General features: G+C 41.2%; 6 protein-coding genes across 9 annotated transcripts; 4 read left to right on the forward strand and 2 right to left on the reverse strand.

Moving 5' to 3' along the window:
- Positions 1 to 14: 14 nt before the first annotated feature.
- Positions 15 to 626, forward strand: LOC111605198 (autophagy protein 12-like). Its single transcript, XM_023323605.2, has 3 exons — positions 15 to 195; positions 265 to 401; positions 465 to 626. Exons 1-3 carry the CDS (start codon positions 111 to 113, stop codon positions 585 to 587), a joined length of 345 nt encoding a protein of 114 aa, XP_023179373.1. The 5' UTR covers positions 15 to 110; the 3' UTR covers positions 588 to 626.
- A 60-nt stretch (positions 627 to 686) lies between these two features.
- LOC111605197 (NADH dehydrogenase [ubiquinone] 1 beta subcomplex subunit 5, mitochondrial) lies at positions 687 to 1,640 on the reverse strand. The gene is made up of 4 exons (XM_023323604.2): positions 1,475 to 1,640; positions 1,157 to 1,386; positions 990 to 1,096; positions 687 to 936 (listed from the first exon to the last, which is right to left on the reverse strand). The coding sequence occupies exons 1-4, from the start codon at positions 1,557 to 1,559 to the stop codon at positions 798 to 800; spliced, it is 561 nt and encodes a 186-aa protein (XP_023179372.2). The 5' UTR covers positions 1,560 to 1,640; the 3' UTR covers positions 687 to 797.
- A 116-nt stretch (positions 1,641 to 1,756) lies between these two features.
- LOC111605196 (rho GTPase-activating protein 68F) lies at positions 1,757 to 5,620 on the forward strand. Of its 3 annotated transcripts, none has more exons than XM_023323600.2 (6): positions 1,757 to 1,959; positions 3,124 to 3,220; positions 3,900 to 4,025; positions 4,103 to 4,138; positions 4,187 to 4,394; positions 4,461 to 5,620. In XM_023323600.2, the coding sequence occupies exons 2-6, from the start codon at positions 3,184 to 3,186 to the stop codon at positions 5,464 to 5,466; spliced, it is 1,413 nt and encodes a 470-aa protein (XP_023179368.1). In that variant the 5' UTR covers positions 1,757 to 1,959; positions 3,124 to 3,183; the 3' UTR covers positions 5,467 to 5,620. The 3 variants fall into 3 exon arrangements, with proteins under 3 accessions (XP_023179368.1, XP_023179369.1, XP_023179371.1); XM_023323601.2 differs by having other exon boundaries at positions 1,764 to 1,959; positions 4,199 to 4,394; XM_023323603.2 differs by lacking the exon at positions 1,757 to 1,959 and adding an exon at positions 3,775 to 3,808 and having other exon boundaries at positions 3,163 to 3,220.
- A 495-nt stretch (positions 5,621 to 6,115) lies between these two features.
- LOC111605200 (eukaryotic translation initiation factor 3 subunit L) lies at positions 6,116 to 8,293 on the reverse strand. Its single transcript, XM_023323608.2, has 4 exons — positions 8,141 to 8,293; positions 7,505 to 7,983; positions 6,450 to 7,422; positions 6,116 to 6,387 (listed from the first exon to the last, which is right to left on the reverse strand). Exons 1-4 carry the CDS (start codon positions 8,168 to 8,170, stop codon positions 6,253 to 6,255), a joined length of 1,617 nt encoding a protein of 538 aa, XP_023179376.2. The 5' UTR covers positions 8,171 to 8,293; the 3' UTR covers positions 6,116 to 6,252.
- A 121-nt stretch (positions 8,294 to 8,414) lies between these two features.
- Positions 8,415 to 18,737, forward strand: LOC111605199 (neurexin-4). Of its 2 annotated transcripts, none has more exons than XM_023323606.2 (12): positions 8,415 to 8,868; positions 11,145 to 11,261; positions 13,327 to 13,523; positions 14,173 to 14,314; positions 14,378 to 15,556; positions 15,614 to 15,739; positions 15,799 to 16,002; positions 16,067 to 16,996; positions 17,058 to 17,237; positions 17,305 to 17,649; positions 17,711 to 17,848; positions 17,910 to 18,737. In XM_023323606.2, the coding sequence occupies exons 1-12, from the start codon at positions 8,778 to 8,780 to the stop codon at positions 18,098 to 18,100; spliced, it is 3,840 nt and encodes a 1,279-aa protein (XP_023179374.2). In that variant the 5' UTR covers positions 8,415 to 8,777; the 3' UTR covers positions 18,101 to 18,737. The 2 variants fall into 2 exon arrangements, with proteins under 2 accessions (XP_023179374.2, XP_023179375.2); XM_023323607.2 differs by lacking the exon at positions 13,327 to 13,523 and adding an exon at positions 13,826 to 14,022.
- Positions 11,481 to 13,068, forward strand: LOC111605201 (L-aminoadipate-semialdehyde dehydrogenase-phosphopantetheinyl transferase). Its single transcript, XM_023323609.2, has one exon. It carries the CDS (start codon positions 11,634 to 11,636, stop codon positions 12,507 to 12,509), a length of 876 nt encoding a protein of 291 aa, XP_023179377.1. The 5' UTR covers positions 11,481 to 11,633; the 3' UTR covers positions 12,510 to 13,068.
- Positions 18,738 to 19,140: the final 403 nt, after the last annotated feature.

Genomic DNA, 19,140 nt, shown 5'->3' on the forward strand with positions numbered 1-19,140 from the left:
GTTCCCCTTGCATCCCTGGCTAAAAATATAAAACAAAGGGTGCTAAATGCAGAGCTGATTTATAGACAAAATAAAAATATAAAATAGCGTGATTTAGAACATTCCAAAAAATGACGGACACGGAGGAAGCACAATCTGCCACAACAACATCAGCCACATCCATTGCAACACCAACCGACAAGGACGCAGCAAAGAGTAAGATGCTGCAATTACTTCCTTAACACCAGCTCAGAGCTAAATGATTGCATTTCTTATCGCTTTTAGTTTGCGTTTTGCTAAATGCAACTGGCAATGTGCCCATTATAAAGAAACGTACATGGACCGTGGATCCCAATAAGACAGTCAGTTGGATACAAAAGTTTATACACAAATTCCTCAAACTTGACGCCAATGAACAAATCGTACGTATGCGATCAGCTCTCCATAAATTTCCCAGTTTTTAATTCCCACTTTTATTTGACCAGTTTTTATATGTAAATCAAACATTTGCACCTGCGCCGGATCAGATCATTAAAAACTTGTACGAATGCCATGGCACCAATGGCAAATTGGTCTTATATTATTGTAAGAATCAGGCGTGGGGCTAAAAATCGACACGCAGCTGGCTACTTAAATAAGTATTTATTTGTGTACGTTTATGTTTATGTTATGTTAATTGTATAGGAGTTGACGCTGAAAAAATCTTATAAATTTCATATTTTTATTTCCCTCAAAGAGAGGTCTTAATTACGTCTATTAAAGGACCACATTTGAAAACAAATTTATTGCATTCAGTAAGATTTAAATGAGCTAATGGCTTAGTCGCCACGCAGTGCTTCCAGCTCATCGGCCGCCTCCTTCGATATTCTATGATATTTGGCTATAGATGGGCGATAATAATAGGCTTGGTAATCATTGCGTTCGGACATCTTTTTGCGAATCTCTTCCTCGAGCAGGCTGTGGAGGGAAGTGTTAATAACGTACGCTGTACTTTGAATTCTCTGTCTTACCGAATTTGCGCCTTTTCGTTCTCTTCAAAGATGTTGTGCAGCGCCTTCTCGTATTCCTGTTGGTGCGAGTTTAAAATATAGCGAGCAATAAACCGGGAAACGGGATGCTAAAATGGCAACTATCACGTTAATATCAGCTAGTAAAATATTGATCAAGTTCAAAGCACCTTCTCGTATTCCCAAGGCTTGGGCTCGTAGCCTTCAGGGATTTCGGCCAACTGCGAGGGTCCCACGAAGATGTTTGAATATAATAACACGGCGGTGATCGGTATCACGCCAATCATTACGTAAAAGTGCATTAGATCCTTGAATTTGTCCCACTGAAAGCGTGAAGGCTTAATGGTCATGTGATGGTGTCCATGATCACCGCCCATTCGGCGCATTTGCTGTTGCAGAGCTAAAATGGATAACAACGAAAACATTTGTGGTTGCGTAACGCTGGATGTGTTTACACCATCATTTAGTACGTTACCAGCTGTACTTACCATTCCTTGTGGCAGGTGTTAGCAGCACAGCACTGTTCTTGGCGAATTGTGCCGCTGGCAGCAGCAAACGGCTCCAACCAACCATTTTTATGAAATTTTACGCTATTGTGCTTTACAACAAAATAACGTGAACAGTCGGTCAGTCAAAATAAGGGCTGGCGTAGCTAGTATGTTTTTTTTTATCGATATCGATTGAAACTTGACGAAAGTTACATTTGTGTTCAATATTGAATAATAATTTACACACATTTAAAGTATTCAAAATCAACCATCTCATTTTATCTTATATGTGTTTTTGACATGATAAAAATTATACTGAAAACTGATATTATTACCAACAGCGCTGCAGCCCTAGCATAAGATATCGCTTTAGTACTTGCCAGCCCTGCTCTGGCGCAGAGCTAAACATACAAAATTTTTGTCTGGACTCAAAATTTTGTTGCAAGTTTGTTTTTGGAATATTTGAAGACTAAACATTAAAATAGGTAAATATTCAAGCCGCAATATTAAACAACACACAGTGAAGCAAAGTCAGCTAATCAAATTTTTGAATTGTGTATTGTGAAGAACCTTTTCATCTCATTTTGCCGTTGCGCTGTTGCTGATAAAAAGCTCTTTGACAATAATAAAGTAAATAATACTATATGTGTCAGTCAGAAGTATTATCAAATGCGCAATTCCCAAATGATAAGTAATTTTTCCTGTTAATGCTGTTCTGTGCGTTATAAATTTGCACGAAAACGAAAAACTGCAAATTATTACATTTACATAAATACATACATATGCACATAATGTATATGTTTTCTAATGGCTGTATGCAGATACAGTAATGCACAAAATAGTATGAATGGCACAAGCTTTTGATAATGATATAAGGAAATCCAAAAGAAGACCGTTTTTATGTTTTTAAGAGTTCATTAAAATTTTTTAAAGTTAATTACTTTTTAAAGACTTCTTTGTCGAATCTACATAAGCATTTGTGTGTATGTATGTATGTACATGCAAATACTGTAGTTTGTTTTGGTGGTGGGCGTAGGCGTCGCCGCCATTCTCCCTCTTTCCACTTCGCGTGCTTAGCTTCGGCCTCGGCTCGACTTGAACTTTAACGAAGCAAGAAATAACCTATTGCCAGTCAGCGTAAATCAATTGTTTTTGTTGTCGTTGTTGTATTGGTGATAAAGTTGAATATGAATCAGCGCTCATCAACATTAACATCAGCAGCAGCAGCGGAGCAGCAGAGGCGGCGTTTGAGGTGGGAACAGCGTGCGATAAGAGCAAGAAACAAGTTTAGCATTTTGTTGCTGTTCTTGTAGTTGTTATGAGTTAGAAAGAGTCGCGGGAAGTTGTGACGTCATCTGAATAGCTGTTGTACACCCAATTATGGCTAATGTATTCGAAATGTACATTTTCTAATACACTGTACAAAAATATCTGTACATTTTTACTTAAAGCAGACTTAAAATGTTATAGTATAAATTTATTTTATTTTCAAATTGACAAAGAAATGTATTTGTTGCACTATTTTAAATTCGTATCTTATCAGTCAAAAAGTTAACTTTACTGTAAACAGAGTAGCTATTATCTCTCCTAATAGAGTATCCAACATTCCACCATACCCAACTTTAATGTCTTTTTTTCATTTTTGCCAGGTGTCGCCGTTTGGTAATCAGAAAATTTCTCATAGCGATAAAAAACCCCTCACCGTGGCAATGGATGCCAATTCACGTTTCCCAGCACGATTACCAGGTAAGACCAGCTGCCTAACAGTCAGTAGGCACCTATTTTTTAATTTCAGTTTGTAATTATATCAACATAAATATGTTAACAATTTGTTTACGTTTTTACCTTTGCTTTTTTGGCTTTCTAACAAAACAGAGTCTCGAATGCTTTAGCGCTCGCTTAAGATTTGAACGTTAGCTGTAACTGTAAACCAAAAGTAAAGATTGCCTTGCTTTAGACTAACATTCTCCCCGCCCCCAAACATTGTTTGTGCTACTAACCCAAATCGAGCATTTACTATAATATCTCATGCCTATTCCAGGTGATCTCTCACTGTATATAGAACGTACATACAACATAAAACATGCATCAAATCGTAAAATTTAACTAGTTGTGTTTTGTAGCTGCGCTGTTTGCTATTTGTTTATTGTTGAACTTTGTGTGTGGCTTAGTCTTCTCTTTGTAAATAATTGAAATCGAAACTAAGAAACGTTTTAAAGCCCCCTCCGAAATAACTCATGAAATTCTTTCTGATTCATATTTATTCACTTACACAAATCCGAACTAACTTCTTGCCTAAGGCCGACAAAATACTTAAGTGAAAAGCATTAACTTGTAAGATTACATCTCTGAAATTCTTAGCCACTCCAAAAGTAACCCTAAGAGATTAATAAATTCTTTTTATCTTTTATCAAACAATGCAAAGGGCCCGCCATTAGCTCAATTGTGGGTAACTCTGACGAGCCGCTGCCGAGTCTATCCGATTTGCATGACTGCGAGCCCAAGCTGGAGTTTGATGATACCGAGCTATTGACCCCAACTCCATTAGAGAGTAAGAACTATTTGCATATAATGTGCACACAGACAATGAACGAATGAATGACTAAACACTTGTCTTATATTCCACAGAAGATGTTATGGTCGGCGACTTTGTGCTAGCAGATGGTAAGTTAAGCTCGGTTTAATTGGGCGTGTCGTTGTAAAGGTTTGCAGATCCGTTTCCAGATCCCGAACTTGAGACAGAAGAGCCACCAAATCCCTTAGAGGACGATTTTGAGGATCAGCTGCGCGAACAGTCAGAGAACTCCCAGGGCAACAAGAACAAATGCGACTTCTTGGGCACCGATAAGCAAGGACGTCACATCTTTGGCATTTACGCCTCTCGCTTTCCGGAAAAATCGCAACTCGAAGGTTTTGTGCGGTAAATCTTAACAAATTCATATCATTAAAGCAAACTCTAAAATATGATACTTCTTTTATTTATTAGACAAGTCATCAAAGAGATTGAACCATTTGTGGAGAACGATTACATACTCGTCTACTTCCATCAGGGTCTTAAGGAGGATAACAAGCCTTCGGCGCAATTTCTGTGGAACTCGTACAAGGAGCTGGATCGTAATTTTCGTAAAAATCTAAAGACATTGTATGTGGTGCATCCGACGTGGTTTATACGCGTCATCTGGAACTTTTTCAGTCCATTCATCAGCGATAAGTTTCGCAAAAAGCTAGTCTACATCTCCAGCCTCGATGAGCTTCGTCAGGCGTTGGGCCTGAACAAGCTCAAGTTGCCGGACACCATTTGTGACTTCGATCATAAGCTGAATCCGAGTCGTGGCCGTGCATCGCAGCCAGCAACACCCAATGGGCGGCCAACGATGCAGTTTGGCGTGACCTTGAAGTTCATCGTTATGCACAGTCCATGCCTCAATTCTATACCGCCAATAGTGCGCAAATGTGTGGACTCGCTCTCGATCACGGGCGTCATCGATACGGAGGGTATCTTCCGACGCTCCGGTAATCATGGCGAGATTATGGCTCTCAAGGAGCGCGTCAACCGTGGCGAGGATGTCGACCTAAGCAACGTTAATGTGCATGTCATAGCGGGTCTGCTCAAGAGTTTCCTACGGGACCTTGCCGAACCGTTGCTTACCTTTGAGTTGTACGATGATGTGACCAAGTTCCTAGACTGGCCCAAGGAGGAGCGTTCGAGAAACGTTACCCAGCTGATACGTGAAAAACTGCCCGAAGAGAATTACGAACTATTCAAATACATTGTGGATTTTCTGGTGCGAGTCGTGGACTGTGCGGATCTTAACAAGATGACCTCATCAAATCTGGCCATTGTATTCGGTCCGAATTTCTTGTGGTCCGGCCGCACGAACACTTCCCTAGAGGAGATAGCGCCGATCAATGCATTTGTTGATTTTGTGCTGCAGAATCACAAGGCTATCTATCTGATTGATGTTAATCAGCGCACAGTCAACGTCGATTAGCTGGCTGGATTAGCCGAGAGAACCACACAAAAAAGTCCGTAATTTGTAAATTGTTTCATTAAGTGTTTAGCCTATAAGCCCGTTCATGGGAGCACAGTGAAAAACGCAAGCGTTGTTTCGTGTATAAAGTGTGTTAAATCTTAAGTTAAAAATATCTTAACTCTCCTATTTTATTTTATATATTGTTCTTGTAATTGTGTGCAAATGCAGAAGCTGTTTCTAATCGAGCTCTGCGCCTATTTTAATCGAACTCTTAATAACTTTATACTCTTTCCCCTTAAATACTTATTTAACATATTAAAAAACAAGCATAGTTAATTTACCAAAGAAATTTTTACGGTGTTTTATAAAACAAAAAAGAGTACGAAATATGAAAAATTTAATTTTATACAACAATACGCACATTCCAAACTAAAAATGTAAGCTGCTGAATTTGCAAAATTTGCGAGCACCTGACGGAGAAATCTGTTGGAATTTGTAGAAAACTCACAAAACATATTAGGAGTAGATTATTGAATTTCCTTATAGTAATATAAATTTTATATAACAAAAAAAAAAATGGTATTGTTAAAAGAAAATAAACTAAATGTTAAAATTTAAAAGTTGCTTGGAATTCCGGAAAATTATTTGTGATAGTAGAAAAATCTTATTTTGTTTTGACCTTTCGATGCGCCGCTGCGCATTTAAAGTTTCTTTTTTTTATTGGTACCAAAACTGAATCAATCCAAAATGGAATATATGTTTATATAGTTCACGTACGATTACACTGCTGTTGGGCTTAATTGTTTAAATATTGATGTTCTTCAGCTTGCGATTCAGGTCGTTAAATTTCATTATCTTACGCACAAAGAAGTCGCCGTAGCGATGTGAGACCTTTGTATCAGCAATATGAATCATGTCATCGTCAATATAAAAATCGAGCTGCAATAAAGCAGAAGAGTGTTAAATATATTGTGATATAGGGATTTTGTATTATTACTCACCTCCGAGCCGGATTTGAAAGTGCCCTCAAGTCCACTGGGTCCTTTACTCCAGACCAAATTGCGCATCTTGTGTTTGAAGCAGAGCAAACGTATCAGCAGCTTGGACACATCATCCTCATTTGCATTGGGATCAATGAAGGAAGCCAGCTTGGTCAGTGGCAATGTGGTGTAAAGCTTCAGATACGAGCGGGTAGTGGGCAAATCCTTTTGCTGGCGCACCTCATCCATAAACACAAGCAACTGATGCTCCATGGGATCCTTGACATAGTCCTCCATAGGCGCATCGGCTGCCGGTGGGCAAGGGCTAACAAATCGTGGGCATGCAAACACAAAGAACGATTTGAAGACCTCGAGGTCACCGCACTGCATCTTGAACATGGCATCATGGTAATTCTTCTCCCGCAAAACTTGCTGAATTGACTCATCGATGCACTGAGGATGGAGAACCAGGCAAATGGCCAACAGATGATACATTTGCTCTGCCTGCTTATTAATTTGATCGTTCTGGTAGCTGCGCGTACTATACAACTGCTTGGTGCGCTGAATATACAACAGGATGTCGGAGAACGTGCGTATGGCATCCGCATAGCGACGCATCATCATGTAGGCAAAGCCCACATAGTACGACGTGGTTATCTGGCAGGCGGGTATATGCGAATAGGCCGATTTCTTGTGAATTTCAATGGGCTCTAGCACCTTAATCGCCTGATAGTAATCACCCAACAGGGAGTGCACACGCAGCAGACCTACAAGCGAGAAGTAGCCAAGCATCTTGTAAAAAGCAAGCTTGCCAAAGTCGCCGGCCACAGTTTGTGCATCGATGCCCTGGGAGATGGCCTCCAATTGCTTCTTTATGTTGGAGATATCGACCAGCGAGTGCAGTACATTCAGAATACACAAAATACTCCAAACGTTACTGTGATTTACGCACAGCTGCTGAATCTCATCCTGCGACTTGTCCGTCAAGCGTGCACTATGGAAATCAGGTTATACATTACATTTTGGCTACAATAGCTGCACAACTCGCAATAGCTGTACAATAGTCACCAACTCACCGATATTGCGCAAAGTTCTGGAACTGATAAACAAACTCATCAACCAACTCCCACAGCCAGATGTCGGGCAGTTCGAGCATGACCGGATTTTGAGCCGAAATGATTAAATTGAAAAAATCGCAGTAGTTGAAGAAAGAATTAATGCGCTGCTCCAGCTTAGGGCCCCCCGGAATTCGGGCGTGGATGTGACGATAGTAGAGCTCCTTGTAGAGTATAAGAAAAACCTTGTCGTTGTCCACAACGGCGCCCACTTCCTGCTCATCTGGCCAGGCGGTCTTGTCAAAATGATGATCGCTGATCTGCGGGAATGTGTTCTCATACATATTCTGTATGTCATAGAGATTCCCCTCTTTAATCGCCTGGCAGAAGTTCATGAGAAAGAATTTCACATTCTCCGGCATGCGGTTGGCGTAGAAGGTGCGCTCGTACTCCATATCTAACTGTGGATCGCCGGTATGCGCATAATCATCGTAGAAGTCCTGCAATAAAAGTTTATTATCTTAGTTTTGCTTTTCTGTTTTTTTTTTGTTGATGATGGCGGGTTGCAAAAAGTTGGGTTATGTTATTCCGGAGCTCCGTTGACTTGCACTTATTTCATATACACCACAAGTAAGGTTTCAGGTGGCGTTCACTTACCGAGTTACCAAAGTCGTCACCACCGTACATTTTTACTGTTTAACTATCTACTGCTTGACACAAAAACCAAAATAGTTTGCAACGTCTGACAAACACGCCAACAAATTTTTCTGGCGTAGCAGAAAGGGACCGTAACGTAATGTGAATGCCTATACGTAACGCAAAAATGAGCGGCGCAACGCAAAAATGCATTCGATGAAATGCTGTTAAGTGAAATACTATCGATTAGAAATTCGGTTGTAGTCGATAACGTATAGAATGCTCGGTGTATCGATATTATTAAATCATTGTGAATCTAGCGAGACGTGTGTGTCATCTAGTCGCAGCGTTAATTATTATTTTTTAATCAAACGACGGAGCGCTGTGCACGTTTGGGTTGGGCGGACGCACAATCATAACAGAGAAGACGAAGTAAAATAAAGTCTAATAAATAAATAAAAAAAACGCAGGCTGCATTTTGTTTGTTCACATTGACGACGCTAGAGCCGCGGGGTTGGCCAAACAAATTGTCCCGCTGGCTGCAACAGTAAAAAAGTAGTTTGCCTGTGAAAAGTTTCAGTGAAACAATACTAAATATTTGAATATAAATGTGTCTTTAAAGAGTGGTTAGGTGATTCAAAATAGTACAAACGCCAAAATGAGGCAACAAACTTTAACACAGGCAACAATTTCAATTTGCTGCTGCTTTTTGCTGCTGTGCAGCAACAGCGTGGGAATCGCATTCGCAGGTAAAAATATGTGCATAGAAATATTAATAAATATTACGGATTAGTTGAAAAAGAATCATTTCAATATGTGAAAAACTTTAAATTCATCTAAGCCAAGTTTTGGGCGTGTTCCCCAAACGCTGTAGACTCGTCATTTTCCATTTTTCTTTTTGTTTGTGCTTCGGTTTTAACTCGCTCTTCAAAACGTAACGATCGAGCACTCTCCGCGCTCTGCTCTCTATCTCTCTCCCGCTTGATGAGATCCAAAACGCTGCGTACGAAGAGCGCTAACAAAACAAAACCAACAAACAACGCCTATTTTTTTTAACTCGTTGTGCTTATTGGAGCACTGAAAAATCTAATTGGACGCATTTTTATGCCGGCTTTTTGTTGCAGTTGCAGTTGCAATGCGCATGCCACAAGGTAAATCTTTAGTCTAACACGTGGCGGCTGCTACCATCTGTCAACCTAGTAAAGATTTTCAGAGAGGCGAGCTACACCATTTAGTGTTTCCCATTAGTAATTAATTGTGCGCTGGCAACAACAATAAACATTTAAAGTTCATATGCAAACATTTTATGACTAAAAATAAACAATTCCTCGCATTCTCTTTGGTAATTTATTTCGATGCTTATAATTATATGCCGGCCAAGGCTCGCATCATACACACTTCCAAAAAATTTCAACAGGCGGAAATTACTTTTCAATATATCGGTCACGTCATATTTATATATCATTGAGAACATTAGCCAGATTCGTTTTATTGTTATTATTCGCAAATATATATGTATGTAATTACCAGTAAACTGATTTGTCTAAGACTGATAATAAACATACTACAAGCATTGGCATGTAGTTAGGTCATAATGTTAGAAACCAACTCGAGTTAGTTGAGCTATCAAAAAGTAGTCCAAATTGGTTCAACTCTATTGATTATTCTCGACAAAATGTGCGTGTTCCAGTTGGCAGTTTACTTCCTTGTCACGACCTGTCACGGATATTCCTTACTGGGCTGGGCATATGCTCCTAATTGTATATACTATGTACATATATCAAGATTGACTCTAGCTAATCTGCTGCAAGCTTGTGCTCTGCTCCAACCCCATTTTTCGACAATTTAAGCTGAAAGACCTTGCCATGTGTTTCGTGCGTTCTATGCTTACTTATATGGGAGTTGCTGCACGGGGTGCTTAAGAAGCTTAAAAAGTTTCCAGTTTTCTATGCAGCAAATGTTTTGTGTCAACTTTTTTGTTATTTAATCAATTGGAATGTGATTAAGGCAGCAAATATATTCCAAATAAGGAGATTTCTAGCCAAGAAAAAAGTTGTTTTATCGAAAAGTTAAAAAGGTAGTTAAAGTCAACAAAGTATAGTTATGTGTAGAACGCATGAAGGTTCGACTTTAAAGTCAAACACTAAGTGCACACACGAACTCTTTTAGCCTGCTTCTGCTACAGTTTGTTTTTCCGCTAAGGGTTGTTTTTCCTGTGTGCCTGGGGCGCTGCTTAAACAGTTAAACAGGAACTGCACCCACACAGGCGACGCCACCTTTGGGGGTTGTCTGAGACGCAGACAGAGACAATTGTCGAGGCAAGGATTTCCGTGCCCTGTTATCACACGGCTGCCACACGTCTAAGTGGGCACTTTTCCATTGCAGCCAAGCTTTTCAGTCGGGTCATGGCAACCAAATATTTACACAAATAGAAGATAACACAAGAGTCAACAAATTGCACTGCAATAAATAAATTGCATTATATATACAAACACTTTTCTCCTGCTTACTCCAGCTATATTTATGGCTCATAAAATAAGCATGCAGAAGCCGCATGATGCTATAGTCAAGGACCAACGGAAAAAAAGAACAAGAATATATAAAAATTATAATTGAATTTATTCTTGAACTCAAAAAGTATTGGCCTCTGTCCAAGCAAGTATCACTTACTTTTCTTTTTCGGAAATTTCTCAATTTTATTTACGTCAGTGACAGTTTATATACATATATACGAGAATTTATCCAATAAGCCAATTTGGGTCAGACAGCCAATTTTTCGAACTTTTTAAGAACAATCAAATGTGTTCGACGGGAAGACAGTCTGGTACGTGTTTACTTGAATCAATGAAAATCGCCTAGAGAGGCAATGCGAAAGTTAATTGATAGATAAAGAGATCGATTAAGAGCAAGGGAGCTATAGAGAGAGAGAGAGGGGCAGAACTTTAGAGAGCGTGTGAAAGAAAAAATCGAAACATTAAAAGAAAGAATAAGAGATGAAATACTAAGAATTCTCATTGTTTCGCAGATTCCTTCTCCGATTATTTTTCCGACTATGAGTGCAATCAGCCATTGCTTGAGCGTTCGGTACTAACGGCAACATCATCGCTGACAGAACGTGGGCCAGAAAAGGCGCGTTTAAATGGTAAGTAATACTAGTTAAAAAGTTATTTGTTTCTTTGTTTCATTCGTTGTCGTTGATTATTTATATAATTTTATTACAATTGTTTTTAGTTTGCTTCGACTTTTGATTAGTTAATACATTAGTATATCGTTATCTTTAGTTTTTATATTAGTTTTTTGTTTTGAAATGAGCGCCAAAGCAGAAGCGTTGACAACTCTACTCGCTGCTCGGCGATGCTAACTCGTTCGTTGCGTGTCGCCGCTTGGGGCTGAATGCCAATAAGAAGAAGAAGCAGCGCTTGGCAAATTAGTTGATTAAGAGAAATTAGGTGACAATGTTTTGCAATTTAATAGAATAAAAAGGCATTAGCATATTGTTTGCACCTCGAAACCAATGAACAAACACATCTGCTCGCGATGGGCGTTCGACTTAAGCACATGGACGCCCACGCTTCCGCAGCTGACTCATGCTGTGGCTGCCATACAACCCGAGGAGCGGAAGCGTCTGATGAAATTTCATTTTATTGACGATTTTCTGTCCTCGTTAATTGGTCGCCTGTTAATGCGCAAATTTGTGAGCACGTGCAGCAACGTGCCCTACCATCAAGTGCAATTCGCGAGAGATGTGCGCGGCAAACCCTACTGGGTGCAGGATCAGCAAACGGCGAGCAGCCCCCCACTCAGCTTCAATGTCTCCCATCAGGGTAAATTGGTGCTGCTGGCTGGTATTAAGGGTGACAGCAAAGATGATGCAGAGTTCGGCATTGGTGCAGATGTCATGAAGATCGAATACAACGGCGGCAAACCTCTCTCAGAATTCTTTCGCCTCATGCAGAGCAAATTCTCGCCACAGGAATGGAGCTACATAGGCAGACCGCAGCACAATGAGCGGGCGCAGCTGAAGGCCTTCATGCGCCACTGGTGTCTAAAGGAATCCTATGTTAAGGAGTTGGGAGTAGGCATTACAGTTGATCTGCAGAAGATTAGCTTTGCCATGGACACTACACACCCGCTGGAGGAGGCCGCCTCGCCATTGTGTGGGAGCACGCTCTGCTGCAACGGCACGCCCATGACTCAATGGCATTTTGAAGAGCATTTATTAACGCCCAAGTACTGTGCAGCTATTGCATTCCGTAACTGCCTGCCACTGGAGCATGCGAAATTTGAGTTTCTATCTTTCGAGGAGCTGATCGAACGAAGCTCCGAAGCCGACCAACCCGATGTGGTGGCCTACTGCCAGAAGGCGCTACTCAAGCCGCATAAACAATAGAATTCTAATAGTTTTTGATTCCAAAATAAATGTATATATATACTTATGATTTTGATAATCATGCTGGCGTGGCAAGCAGCTGTTCTCATACATATACCTATTGAAATAACAGAGAGCTAAGCCGGAAATATGCTTAAACGGCAATAAACCCAAATGTAGGAACTCGCGATTCGCTTCTAATGGCCACCAGACATGTGCCAGACAACTTTGTTTGTTTTTTATATATATATGCAAACAGGACGAGGCTTGGCAAGGGTAGCGATTTGGTAGCCAGGTTCAGTGACTTTTGTTTTATATATTTTTATTGTGTTCTGCCCGAAGTTTTATCGATGGGGCAAGTTTTATGCGGCATTGAGCCCAACTTGAGCGCAATTTAGCTCACATAAATCGCAGACGATCGGATGCTATATAGATGCATATATATGGCCAGAGTGTTCACACAGTCTTTGGTCACGGCGTGTAGCAGTTAGAAACAAAAGCGAAATCTCCGCATGCAGCAATTGTTTATGCCCATGTCCTTTTAGTGTTAACACCCCTATGCGAATTGTTTTGTTTTATTTTGCGCCGAGGGTTGGCTCTTACCCTTGCCGCTGCCGTGAAGGACCTTTGCTGGTTATATAGGGTCGTAGCACTTGCAGCTGTCAAACGAAATCGGTCTAAATTATGTCCTCTTAATTGGCGGGCAACATTTTGTCTATGGCTAATCGAAACCCCAGCCCTGAATTGCATTTGTTTTCATTTCATTTTCATTTTTAAATTATGTATCGTTAATTTTTATGGCCCAACCTTCCGCCCTCACCCACATTCCATACTTAAGCTGGCACCTCGTGGTCAGCCAAGAGCTCGGACTTTGATCAACGTCTGATTATTGATTTGGGTCTGGTGAAGAATGTCACGCACATTGCGCTGCAAGGACGCCCGCACAGCAATGAATATGTGACCGAGTATACCATTAGCTATGGCATCACAGATCTCGAATTTGCCGACTATAAAGAACCCGGCGGTAATATTAAGGTAAGCGCGAACCACCCGCCACTTCATATGACACTAATCCAATCACTGTGTGTGTGTTACTTCTGGTGGCAATGTTGGTGCTGGTGGTGGTGGCTGGTTGGCAGCTGCACATTTTTACAGATTTTCCTTTATATTTAACCTTTTATTTTTTTTTGTTTTGTTTGCATTTGTGCTGTATTATTTGCTTTTATTTGTTTGCATGTTTTAATACTTCGTGTTGGTTTGGTTCGTTTAGTTCTTCCCACTGTTTGCCTCACTTAATCTTAATCCTAATCTTAACTTGAATTGTAAAACTGGTGCAGGTAACGCTGCGTGGACGCCCGTTGAGAATACCTATAATCACTTTCTAACACTCGATCTGGGCGGGGCACACATGGTCCGTAAGCTCGCGACCATGGGACGCATGCACACAGATGAGTTTGTCACGGAATATATTGTACAATATTCGGATGATGGCGAATATTGGCGATCGTACGTGAATCCCACGAGCGAGCCGCAGGTATATTGACTAACAACAAATACTAAAACTAAGCTAAAACTCACGTGTCACTAAATTGTAATTAAAGAAAAAGTAAACTTAACTTTGAACGGGCTGCCTCGTTGTCTGTTAGATTTGTTAATATTCATTTCGAGTCTTATTTCTGCGTAGATGTTCAAGGGCAATACGGATGGCAATTCCATACACTACAATGTCTTTGAGGTGCCCATCATTGCGCAGTGGGTGCGCATCAATCCCACGCGCTGGCATGATCGCATCTCAATGCGAGTCGAGCTCTATGGCTGTGAATATAGTGAGTAAAGTCCAGTTGTATCAGCTACATTAGATATTTAATCTACATCCTGTCTGCTCTTAGTCTCCGACAACCTCTACTTCAATGGCACTGGACTGGTGCGCTATGATCTGCGCCGTGAGCCCATTGCCTCGTCTCAGGAGTCCATACGCTTCCGCTTCAAGACTGCCTTTGCAAATGGTGTTATGATGTACTCGCGCGGCACACAGGGCGATTACTATGCTCTGCAGCTGAAGGATAATAAGATGGTGCTGAATCTTGACCTGGGCTCGGGCATTATGACCTCGCTCTCGGTGGGCAGTCTGTTAGACGACAATGTGTGGCACGATGTTGTCATTTCTCGCAATCGCAGGGATATCATCTTCTCAGTGGACCGTGTCATAGTGCGTGGTCGCATTCAAGGCGAATTTAGTCGACTCAATCTGAATCGAGAGCTGTACATGGGTGGTGTGCCCAATGTTCAGGAAGGTCTCATAGTGCAGCAGAACTTCTCGGGCTGTTTGGAGAACATTTATCTGAACTCGACCAATTTTATAAGAACCATGAAGGAAAGCTATGAGCTAGGAGAAGCGTATCTGTATAACAAGGTTAATACAATATACGCCTGCCCCTCGCCTCCCATTTATCCAGTTACGTTCACGACCCGCGGCTCGTATGTTCGCCTGAAGGGCTATGAGAACTCGCAGCGCTTGAATATTTCGTTCTACTTCCGCACTTACGAGGAGAGCGGCGTTATGGTACATCACGACTTCTACTCGGGTGGCTATGTTAAAGTCTTTCTGGAGTTTGGCAAGGTTAAGATTGATCTCAAAGCCAAAGACAAGGCTCGCATCATTCTGGACAACTATGACGAGCAGTTTAACGATGGCAAATGGCATTCGTTTATACTGTCCATTGAGCGGAATCGTCTAATTCTGAACATTGATCAACGTCCAATGACAACCACCAAGAATCTGCAGATAGCCACTGGACGATTGTATTACATAGCTGGCGGTAAGGAGAAGAATGGCTTTGTTGGCTGCATGCGGCTCATCTCTGTGGATGGTAACTACAAGCTGCCTCAGGATTGGGTGCAGGGCGAGGAGGTTTGCTGCGGCGATGAGGTTGTTGTCGATGCCTGTCAAATGATTGATCGCTGCAATCCAAATCCCTGCCAGCACAAGGGCGTCTGCCATCAAAACAGCATGGAGTTCTTCTGCGATTGCGCACAAACTGGATACGCGGGCGCCGTATGCCATACCTGTAAGAACTCAAGGCTCTTATGTATCTACTAGCAACTCATTCATTTTGTCTTTATAGCCAACAATCCTTTGTCCTGTCAGGCTTTGAAGAATGTGCAACATGTGCAGCAGCGCGTTAACCTGAATATCGATGTAGATGGCAGCGGTCCTCTAGAGCCCTTCCCAGTTACCTGCGAATTCTATTGTGAGTTTGTGTGCTTTGCTTTCTGTATCGTATCCGTATCTAATTCATTCAATCGCTAGCCGATGGTCGCGTTATTACCACACTGAGTCACAGCCAGGAGCATACTACCACTGTTGATGGCTTCCAGGAGCCTGGCTCCTTTGCGCAGTCCATCATGTACGATGCCAACCAGCTGCAAATTGAAGCACTTCTCAACCGTTCACACAGCTGCTGGCAGCGTCTGAGCTATTCCTGTCGTTCGTCGCGTCTCTTCAACTCGCCTTGTAAATATAATTTACAATTTTCTTAAGATTTCCTATATGTGTTAATTACATGTTCTTTGCATAGCTGAAGCTGGTAATTTCCGTCCCTTCTCCTGGTGGATCTCGCGCAACAATCAGCCCATGGATTACTGGGCTGGTGCTTTGCCTGGTTCGCGCAAATGCGAGTGCGGCATTTTGGGTAAATGTCACGATCCTACCAAGTGGTGTAACTGCGACTCGAATAGCTTGGAGTGGATGGAGGATGGTGGAGATATACGTGAAAAGGAACATCTACCTGTGCGTGCGGTTAAGTTCGGTGACACTGGCACGCCTCTAGATGAGAAGCATGGCCGCTATACACTGGGACCCATGCGCTGTGAGGGCGATGATCTGTTTAGCAATGTTGTTACGTTCCGCATAGCTGATGCTTCCATTAATTTGCCGCCCTTCGATATGGGTCATTCGGGAGACATTTATCTGGAGTTCCGTACCACACAGGAAAATGCAGTGCTGTTCCATGCCACTGGCCCCACCGACTATATCAAACTAAGTCTGAACGGCGGCAATAAATTGCAATTCCAGTATCAAGCAGGCAGCGGTCCACTAGGAGTGAATGTGGGCACCAGCTATCATCTGAACGACAACAACTGGCACACGGTGAGCGTGGAGCGCAATAGAAAGGAAGCTCGTCTAGTCGTTGATGGCTCAATAAAGGCTGAAGTGCGCGAACCACCAGGCCCTGTGCGTGCTCTTCACCTGACTTCTGACTTGGTAATTGGCTCCACAACTGAGTACCGTGATGGCTACGTGGGCTGCATACGTGCGCTTTTACTCAATGGCAAGATGGTGGACTTGAAACAGTATTCAATGCGTGGTCTCTATGGCATTAGCACTGGCTGCGTGGGACGCTGCGAATCGAGTCCTTGCCTCAACAACGGCACCTGCATTGAACGCTACGATGGCTACAGCTGTGATTGCCGCTGGAGTGCGTTCAAGGGACCCATTTGCGCAGACGGTACTTTTGTCTCCGTTTTAACTGTTTCTGTCTTAACTAATGGCTTGTTCCACTTTTGCAGAGATTGGCGTCAATTTGCGTTCCAGCTCTATTATTCGTTACGAGTTTGAGGGCTCATTCCGTTCCACAATTGCAGAGAACATTCGCGTGGGTTTCACAACAACCATACCCAAGGGCTTCCTGCTGGGTTTCTCTTCAAACCTGACTGGCGAATATCTGACTATACAAATTTCCAATTCCGGTAATTATATATAATATAATATGATTAATCGAATATGTTTTAATGTCCATTTGTTTAACTTTTGCAGGTCATTTGCGCTGCGTCTTTGACTTTGGCTTTGAGCGTCAGGAAATTATATTCCCTAAAAAGCATTTCGGTTTGGGCCAGTATCATGATGTGCGCTTTATGCGTAAGAACAGCGGCTCGACGGTGGTGCTGCATGTAGATAACTACGAACCTGTGGAGTATCACTTTGACATCAAGGAGTCAGCGGATGCACAGTTCAATAACATTCAGTACATGTTCATTGGCAAAAACACTTCAATGACCGACGGTTTTGTGGGCTGTGTATCGCGTGTGCAGTTCGATGATATTTATCCACTGAAACTGATGTTCCAACAGAATCCGCCCAATAATGTCAAATCGCTTGGCAGTAAGTTTAGTTTAGTTCGCCAAACTCAACTGCTGGCTACAATTTTTGACTTTTCTTCCAGCTCAATTGACTGAAGACTTTTGCGGCGTTGAGCCGGTGACGCATCCGCCCATTGAAATAGAGACTAGGCCGCCACCACTGGTGGATGAAGAGAAGTTGCGCAAGGCTTACAATGAGGTCAACGCTGTGCTGCTGGCATGTAAGTTTGATTTGGATAAGCGATTCGGTTCCTCTTGTAATACTTTGCTCTTAACTTGCAGTCCTGCTCGTCATACTCTTCCTATTGCTGCTCTTGATGTTCTTCTTGATTGGTCGCTATTTGCATCGGCACAAGGGCGATTATCTGACGCACGAGGATCATGGCGCCGATGGTGCCGATGATCCGGATGATGCTGTACTGCATTCAACCACTGGCCATCAGGTCAGAAAGCGTACAGAGATTTTCATCTAATAACAGACAAGCTACAGCAATCTCTGAAAATCAATCGCCTTAAACAAAAACCACAACTGAGCACACAAAATATATGTAAAAGAAAGAAACATACACAAAATCAAACGAATTAGGAAACGAATATGATAAATTACAATTGGTAATTGAATCCAAGGCTTTTTAACCCTCTTCGCACACACTGCCAATTATTTTGAGCAATGCATTTGCTTTGAATTTGGTTAACAATTGGTTGCTGATTTTTGATTATGTTTTGATTTTGTTTAATGGCCAATGAAATATTACTTTTATTTTACCTTGTACTTTTGACCACTCAATAGTCATCACAAAACCGTCCAATTTTGTTTAGTTGACTTTTTTTTATATATATACACAAATTGTTTATCAAATTAAGTTACAATTGTATTTTAAGTTGTCAGCCAGCCAATTACATTTATGCATTGTATGCCCACATATATATCTACTTATATATATCTGGACAGACGTGCAGAACTACACCAACGACATTCCATTATATTTAATACGTTATAGTTTTCTCTGTCTCTCTACATATTATGTAAATCATTTCAAATGTCTTCTAATTTACACAAAGCGAATATAATGAATGACTTTTTGTGCTAAGTTTTAAACAAAACGAGAAAAACGAAATTGTATTTTAGGAAAATGCAATTGCATATTTGAAATATACCTTAGCATATATGTATGTATATATGACTAGTACTATATACACTGTGTGTTTACACTGACATAATAAAGATTTTTCAAATTTCAATAAAAATTAATTATATATATATATATAAATACAAAGAAAATGTTTTATGAACTCACCTTTTCAGTTTGTCTATGAAAACTAAAATTGATTTGTTTCGTTTTGCTTTTTCAGTCTCTTAATGTTTATTTAATATAATGTTGTATACTAAAATATATATATATGTATATGTATGTGTGTGTGTAAAGGTTTGTGTGTTTATGGGTGTATACATATTTAGAGGCTATTCGATATTTCATATAATATATATCGTCGTGTATGTTTAACAATATCG

The sequence above is a fragment of the Drosophila hydei genome, unplaced genomic scaffold (assembly GCF_003285905.1).
Source record: "Drosophila hydei strain 15085-1641.00,03,60 unplaced genomic scaffold, DhydRS2 tig00008135-arrow-pilon, whole genome shotgun sequence".
Classification (NCBI taxonomy): Eukaryota; Metazoa; Arthropoda; class Insecta; order Diptera; family Drosophilidae; genus Drosophila; species Drosophila hydei.